The sequence below is a fragment of the Solanum stenotomum genome, chromosome 11 (assembly GCF_019186545.1).
Source record: "Solanum stenotomum isolate F172 chromosome 11, ASM1918654v1, whole genome shotgun sequence".
NCBI lineage: Eukaryota > Viridiplantae > Streptophyta > Magnoliopsida > Solanales > Solanaceae > Solanum > Solanum stenotomum.
The window spans coordinates 29,515,287-29,524,491 of NC_064292.1; the positions used below are offsets into that span (position 1 = coordinate 29,515,287).

Genomic DNA, 9,205 nt, shown 5'->3' on the forward strand with positions numbered 1-9,205 from the left:
ACTCAATAAAACCTCCTACTAATCACTAAAATTAGACCTAATTTATAGAAAGCTTTTGTTTGTCAATGTCCAATAATTTAAGCTGATAGCCTAATAATGAAAATTTCGGAGATTATCTTATCTATATGATTTATTGTAGCTAACTATTTTCAGAAATGAAAAACTCCACTTATGCCAGTTCCATTGATATTCACATAGTATAATTAGCTAAACCAACCTTAGTTGACATATTAATAGTTATCCGGACCAACCTTAACAGGTGTTATTAATGCCATTTGGCTCCAATGTAAAAACACTCATGAACTTGCAAACACTATATAAAATATTCTTAATACAGTAGTTTAAAAGTCGACCTGCAGAACAAGTATAAGTTATTCAAAGGAAAGACCTGGTCACCTAATTTAAATGTGCTTCAGCCAATCTGACAGCTTGACAGAAGTTGTCATCTTAGATAAGACCCTTCTTTTGCTACCTGGGACTCCTCCTTTCCCACCAAAAATGTAAAATGGATATTTTTGATTGCTCTGTATTAATAAAGAAATATGCATACATTTCACTAACTAAATATCCTACTTCTGAGTATCTTTACAAAGTAAAAACGAATAATTAAGAAGAAAAAACTAAACTAAAAAAAGCTAAAACACAACTTAATTACCTCGAATTTGAAATGCAGCTGGTCATTGATAAACTACGATCATATTAACTCTAGCAAAATCATGTCCAAAATTGTCATGAATACAAAGGTACATAGTCATAGAACGACAACATAGCGGGAGAACTAATAGATATTTATTCTTGTAGCCCATAGATCCACTCTTCTATTAGTTCAAGTTTAGGATAGCCAGCATCCTTCATATTGATGATTAAATATCCCAACATATCATTAGGTATAACATCATTACAATCTAACTAATTCACCTTTCATACTTGAGTTCAAAGAAGAACCAACCTTCATACCTTCTTGATACCTTCTTGCCCTTCATGGGACATCCATACTTCAATTACCAAGCAATTCATAAAAAATACATAATACAAGGTAATTCATGAAGTAATAACATATTCAACATCAATATAAGCAATTGACATATTCCCTTCATAGCCTTCAAGGCTTCATTCAAAGACTCAACCCTAATTTCATAGAAATTATACATAACCTAGGGTAGAATCATCATAAAACATGAGTTACATAACATCACATTCAATTCATAGCCTTCATTCAATATCCAACACAAACTAGGGTTAGAATTAGGAAAAAAAGGAGAAACATGGGTCCCATGGGGAATTCGTCAAGAAACCACCAATACAACATAAATTCAACCATAATTGTTCATATAGCATCAATCAAAGTCAGTTTATACATCAATTTCACTTTAGAAAGAAGACCCACGTTTTTGGATTGAAACCTAGAAATGGGAGATTTTGAAATTCATCTCGAAGGGGCCTCCTGGGGAAAGGAATCCCAAGAGTGATAAGCAACCATACGTTATAACAAATTAACCACGAAAATCCGAGTTGAAACCTTGGAGAGTTGGTCTTCTTCTTGAAGCTCCAATCTTCTTCAATGGAGTACTTGAGAAGAGAGAGAGTAAAGAGAAGTAGGAACTTTAGGTTTAGATCTTTGGGGTTTTGTGTTTTAGTGATAATAGTGAGGTAAATTGACTTAAAAATCATTATATACACATCCCCTAAAGTACCCTAAATACCCCTCACTTAAATGGACTCTTTAATGAAGTAAAAATAGATATCTGAATTTCTGCATTTTCATCGCAGAACAAGTCCGCGACGCGGAGCTGTTGCCTGAAGATATTTGGAATTAAATTTTGAGACAGTAGAGTCCGCGACACGACCGCGTCACAAACTGGCATTTTTCTCCTTGGAGGAGCAAGTCCGCGACGCGCCATGGTTACCTATATGCACAATTTGCAAGCTGCCTTGGCAGCTTGCTTGGCCAAGGTTGGGGTCCTCCTCGGGGCCTCTTAGGGTGGCCCCGGGGCGTCGTATTCGAACATTTTGACCCTAGGAACATATATTTACCTATTTTAAACCTTTTCACCAGATTATACCATCATACGACACACCCAAACCTGCCCAAAACTTTAAGGATACACTAGAACACATTCTTCTCTAGTTTCCGGACATCGTGGTCGTTTCTTGACATTTAGACTTTTACTCTTCCAAACCAAGTCAATTACATTAGATTAGGTTTATAAACATCATTTTAACCATTTTTAAGTCATTATTCATAAGGTGAGGCTCTAACTTAAGTCATAGAATTTCTGGGGTGTTACAAAAACATGAATAACATAGTGTCTTCTAGGACATGCATAACATACAGAGATCACGCAACTCATAATCATATGCAAGACTCCAAAACATGAACAAGCTACTAGGAAATCTTTGGTCTCAAGCTTGAATAAGAATAGAAGGAAAAGATAAGGATATCAACAACCTTACTACTCACTCATCATCCCCCACTTAGGGTAAACCCATCTAAGAGCACATTAAAGTAACCAAGAGAACTATCACTTACCAATTAAGCACAATGTCCCCCTCTTGGGATCAAGTTATGCAAACTCGTATAAGCATTACCTACTTCATCTCTAAGGTAGGAACCATTCTCCACTAAATCTTCACTATACTCCCTTGGGTGAGGATTTCAAGATTCCAAAAAAAAAGAGTATCTACACCACTTCACTTCATATCTATCACCCAAAGTGGTTCTCAACATGGAGAACTCAAGGAAGTTCAATGTAGAAATAGTAACGACACTAAAAACCTTACCATCTAGGCACATTATCCCCTACTTGGGGTGAGCTTAATCAACTCTTTATCACATCATACCATTATCATCACCTTTGGTGTAACTTTCCGCTCAACCATGCCTAGGTGTTATCTAAACACCCTCTTTAAATGACCATACTTAAGATCAACCTTACAAGACTACTATCCTCTTTAGAGTTGGTCAACATCTATTCTCTTGTCCTTCCCATGAACAAAGGGGTACATGAAACTCTCCAAGTTAACCTTAGAGCAAAACACTATCCCAACTCATGGAACAAAGCCCCTTTTTCCGCTCTTAGGGCAAGCCTACACAATAATTCTGATTCACACAAGGACAACCATGAAGCATCACTCATAAGAAAAAGCAACTTTTAACTCACACTAGTTACCACATTCCTTCAAAACTCCTCAAATCTACACCATGACTTTCTACTATCATTACCCATCACCATAAAGCAACTCATCATCCTAAAAAGTATTTCATTCTTACCATAACGACTCTTGTCATATGAGAACTATAGCACCATACAACATTTTCAATGTAATGCTCCTAACCTCTTAGGTCACACATAGCCATGATTGGCATCACAATACGATTTCCAAATCTACCTTCAGATATACTCATATAGTCACCACATCATAATAAGCATTAAAACTCACCTTTTCTTCCCTTGATCCTTGCAACATCACCTCTTCCAAGTAATCACATCTAGAAGGCCATCGGATGTCACGACCCAAGCCTAGGGCCTAGACGTGACCGGCGAATGGGGAACCCGAAGGAACCCCAAACAAGCCTCATAGCGTATCATTACACATCCTTGGTCGCCGAAGCAATTAAAATGACCATAAGCGATAAGCATAATCAAGGGGAAAATCGGGACTAAGGGACCAAAAAAAAAGAAATGATACATAAATACCATAGATGAGTCAAGCTCAAGCATAATACACAACTTGTCCAACACCACCTCTAAACATGGGTACTTAGCGGGGGCCAAGACAAACTACCGGGCTCACCCTCATAGTCAAAACATAACTAAAAAGGAAAAGTCTTATACATAGCAAAAGATCATAAGCAACGTCCCCGGAATCGAGGACTCACCAATAACCTCGATAGAAAATCGTATTAGCCACGCGGGGGAGGATGGTCATGCGTTGCTCCGGTCCCTACATGGTGAAATCATGTAGGCATAGAGTATGCATGAGTACGTTTGAATGTACTAAGTATATGGGATGTAATGCAATGCAATAATAGATGGACATCATAGGCAAAATGCATAATCATACCCGATAGATAGCATATTGATGAGATAATATGTATAATGATGCTTACATAAAAATCATATTTAGTGGGACGTAGTACATGTGTGGCGAGTGACCATCAATATAGTATTTTCAAGGCCTACCACCCCCTTGGAGAGGCGAAAGAGGTACAAACCCCTTAATGTGGTTACCCGAGCCTACCACCCCCGAGCTAGGGACCAAGGTACAAACCCCTCGATGTTGTTGTACGGGCCTACTACCCCCCGTACTAGGCAACCAAGGTACCAACCCCTCGATACGGTTACCCGGGCCTACAACCCCCCAAGCTAGGCTTGGTCGACTCACAACACTTATATAGAGAAAATCATATACATGTATCCATTTCATCATCATTTCAATGATTATATGACCATCCGACTCATAGGACGTACATTGGACCTTCCATTTCCTAAGAATTCTATAAGTGGGCATTTTATCAAACACATGGTGGGCTATTGTTCATGTAAATAAAATCATGTATTTCAAGAGTACTAAGTCCAACCAATTCCAAAATCCATATAAATCAGCCCACCAACAACATACATATATATAAATCAACCTTCATAATTTGATCATGGAAGCATGAAAACCATAAACATCACATAATAATTCCATTTCATGATAATATGCAAAATAGACCATAATGGGGTGTTTAGTAGTAATTACATACTTCAAGAGTTCATAAATAACCATAAGGACCCATAAACTTGAAGTAAAAATAGAGGATAAATGGTTGGACTTGTGGAAAGGAAGGTTTCCACAATCAAACCCACATACCTCAACTTTGGAGAATCCTTGATGAAGATTGGAATGGAGAATTGAAGCTTGAGATTGAGTCTTGAATCCGGAATTAGAGCTTGAGATCTTTGAATTTGGTTGAAGATCTTGGTGGAATTTTGGAGAGGGCTTAGAGAGTGTTTTTGAGTGTTTTGAAGTTAGAAAAAAATATGACTAAGTATGGGACATATCCCCTTTTTATAAAAAAAACTCCCCAACACTTAGCCTAAAAAATGAGGCTTTAAAAAAAAAATAGCTTACTGGAAATTGCTAATCTGCACAGACAGGTTTTACGAAAATGGTCATAACTCCCTCATCCTAACTCGGAATGAGGTGAAACCAGGTGCGTTGGAAATCTAACTCAAAGGGCTTTAATTTAATAGGTTGTGGCCCTTCCAGTTACTTGTGTGCTAAGAGATATGCCCCTTAAAAGTTGACTCCCCAAATCGCAGTTTTTGCGATTTTTGAATTTTGATACGGTTGCTCTAAAATTCAGGTTAGACCCATTTCCCACTCAATTTGACCCTCTGAATAAGAATATGAAGTCGAATTTCCAGAATGATGCACGGATTTTGAGATATATGGAAATTACAATTATAGGTATTTCCAAAGCACATTTTCGGGCTTTTTTTTTGGGTCGTTTCAATATCTCCCCCTTGGGAACATTCCTCCACGAATGTTAAAGAAATGTACATGAGGGACACAAACATGGCAATATCAGTCAACATAAGGATGCAACAATGCATTTACACCTTATTTCAAAAACCTCAACATAGTTGTAAAACCACAATGAACTTGTCAACTTAAACATAAATGTATGCAATGACATGGGGGCTAAACTTAAGACCTGATATTTTATAAAGGGCTTAGATCAATACCTTAGGCTTCAGTGGAGTGGAAAAGATAAGGATATCGTCTTTGCATGTCCGCTTCGACCTTCCAAGTAGCATTTTCAACTTGTTGATTTCTCCCAAGGACTTTAACGGAAGCCACATCTTTGTTTCTCAGCCTCTTCACTTGTCTATCTAAAATCTGGACCGAAACCTCTTCATAGGTCAAATTATCTTCAACAACACCCACAACATCAAGAGACACAATGGCATTCGGATTACCCACACACTTCCTCAACATAGACACATGAAATACCGGATGAACCAAATCCATGTCGCTAGGCAATTCCAACTCATAAGCTACCTTGCCAATTCTCCTCATTACCTTATAAGGACCCCAGTATCTTGGGCTCAGCTTGCCCTTCTTACCAAAACGAACCACACCCTTCATGGGTGATACCTTCAAATAGACCCAATCACCAACTCGGAATTCAAGAGCCCTTCTCCTCATATCGGCATAGGACTTTTGGCGACTTTGGGCCGTCTTCAACCTTTCTCTAATCATCCTAACCTTCTCAAGAGCCTCCATAACTAGATCTGGTCCTAAAAAGGCCACCTCACCAACCTCAAACCACCCAATTGGTGATCTACAACGCCTCCCATAGAGAGCCTCAAAAGGAGCCATACCGATGCTAGAATGATAGCTATTGTTATAGGCAAACTCAATCAATGGAAGATGATCATCCCAACTACCCTTAAGCTCCAATACACAAGCCCTAAGCATATCCTCAAGTGTTTGGATAGTCCTTTCGGCTTGTCCATCCGTTTGCGGGTGAAAGGCCGTAGTAAGCTTAACTCTCGTACCTAGACCCCTTTGAAAGGACTTCCAAAAGTGTGAAGTAAATTGAGTACCACGGTCCGATATGATGGATAGAGGAATCCCATGCAACCTTACCAAGTCATGAATATATAACCTTGCATAATCTTCCGCCCCATATGTTGTCTTTACCGGTAGAAAATGAGCCGATTTTGTCATCCTATCAACCACCACCCAAATAGAATCAAAACCTTTTCTAGTCTTGGGTAAACCAACTACAAAATCCATATTAATTTCTTCCCACTTCCAAGTAGGAATCTCTATGTCTTGGGTTAGACCACCCGGCCTTTGATGTTCGGCCTTGACTTGTTGACAACTATGACAACCGGAGACGAATTTGGCAATGTCCTTCTTCATGCCTCCCCACCAATACACATCCCTCAAATCTCTATACATTTTGGTGGAACCGGGGTGAATGGAGTAGGAAGAATTATGAGCCTCCTCAAGAATTTTCTCCCTCAAACCATCAACACAAGGCACACACAACCTACCTTGGTACCTAAGGGCACCATCTCCCCCTTGGGAGAAAACTTCCACCTTACCCTCTTTCACCAAGGCCTTCAATTCTAACAAGGAAGAGTCAAGATCTTGTTTTGCTATCACCTCATCAACCAAGGAAGACCTAGCACCATCAACAACGACCACACCACCATTACTAATTTCTTCCAACCTAACCCCCAACCTAGCCAACCGATGCACCTCCCTAGCCATTTCCCTATCACCAATATCAACATGAGCTAGGCTACCCATAGACACCCTACTCAAAGCATCCGCCACCACATTAGCTTTACCGGGATGATAATGCACACTCATATCATAATCTTTAAGAAATTCTAGCCACCTTCTTTGTCTCAAGTTGAGGTCTTTTTGGGTGAAGACATATTGGAGGCTCTTATGATCGGTGAACACATCAACATGTACCCCATACAAGTAATGACGCCAAATCTTTAAAGCAAACACCACCGCGGCTAATTCAAGGTCATGCGTAGGATAGTTCTTTTCATGCACTTTGAGTTGTCTAGACGCATAGGCTATCACCTTACCATTTTGCATTAGGACACAACCCAAGCCAACTCTAGAAGCATCACAATACACAACGAATCCCTCAAGCCCATCCGGTAGTGACAATATAGGAGCGGACACAAGTTTATCTTTCAAGGTTTGAAAACTCCTTTCACACTCGTCGGTCCACTCAAACTTAGCCTTCTTTTGTGTCAACTTAGTCATGGAAGAAGCAATAGAAGAAAACCCATTCACAAATCTCCGATAGTAACCCGCTAAGCCCAAGAAGCTCCTAATATCCGACGGGGTCAATGGCCTAGGCCAATTTCTAATCACATCGGTCTTCTTAGGATCTACCTTAATACCATCCCCCGACACCACATGACCTAGGAAGGCAACCTCCCTCAACCAAAATTCACACTTTTCATACTTGGCATACAACTTCTCCTCTCTCAATCTTTGCAACACAACCCTCAAGTGACCCATATGTTCTTCCTCGCTATGCGAATAGATTAAAATATCATCAATGAAGACCACAACAAAGGAATCAAGGTGGGGTTTAAAGATCCTATTCATTAGGTCCATGAAGATAGCCGGTGCATTGGTCAACCCAAAGGACATGACCACAAATTCATAATGCCCATACCTAGTCCGGAAGGCTGTCTTGGGAATGTCACACTCCCTCACCTTCACTTGATGATACCCGGACCGAAGATCAATCTTAGAGAAGTGGCTAGCCCCTTGCAATTGGTCGAACAAGTCATCAATCCTAGGAAGAGGATATTTATTCTTGATGGTGACCCTATTGAGTTGCCGGTAATCAATACACATCCTAAGGGACCCATCTTTCTTCTTCACAAACAACACCGGTGCACCCCATGGTGATTGGCTAGGCCTAATAAAACCCTTCTCCAACAAGTCCCTCAATTGTTCCTTCAACTCCTTTAACTCCGCCGGGGCCATACGATAAGGGGGGATAGAAATGGGTTGAGTATCGGGGAGGAGGTCTATGCCAAAATCTATTTCCCTTTCGGGAGGAACACCGGGAAGGTCATTAGGAAAGACATCAAGGAATTCATTTACGATCGGAACCGACTCTATAGGAAGGGTTTTGGACTCCACATCCCTAACCCTCACAAGGTGATAGAGACACCCCTTAGAGATCAACTTACGGGCTTTAATGCAAGAGATGAACCTACCCTTGACTACCACATTTTGGCTCTCCCACTCAAGAATGGGTTCACTTGGGAATTGGAACTTGACCCTACGGGTTCTACAATCAATGGAAGCATAGTATGCATGCAACCAATCCATCCCAAGAACAACATCAAAATCGACCATGTTCAACTCAACAAGATCACAAGGCAATATTTTATGCAAGATGCAAATAGGACAATTTCTATAGACCTTCCTAGCAACAATATATGCACCAATAGGAGTAGACACCTTATATGACTCACGCAACAAGTCGGGCTCAACATGAAACTTTTTGGCAACAAAGGGGGTGACATAAGAAAGAGAGGCACCCGGATCAATTAATGCATATACATCAAAATCAAAGATTTTCAACATACCGGTAACGACGTCGGGGACTTCATCGACCCCTTGCCTCCCATGCAAAGCATAAAATCGATTGTGC

The 9,205-nt window shown here is 40.1% G+C and overlaps 1 protein-coding gene across 1 annotated transcript in view; it reads right to left on the reverse strand.

The window, feature by feature from the left end:
• Positions 1-8,973, reverse strand: part of LOC125845822 (uncharacterized) — a 105,416-nt gene extending 96,443 nt beyond the window's left edge. Inside the window, exon 1 of the mRNA XM_049525339.1 lies at positions 7,742-8,973. Within this exon, the coding sequence (XP_049381296.1) occupies positions 7,742-8,907 (1,166 nt within the window). The 5' untranslated portion in view covers positions 8,908-8,973. The remainder of the gene's footprint in view (positions 1-7,741) is intronic.
• Positions 8,974-9,205: the final 232 nt, after the last annotated feature.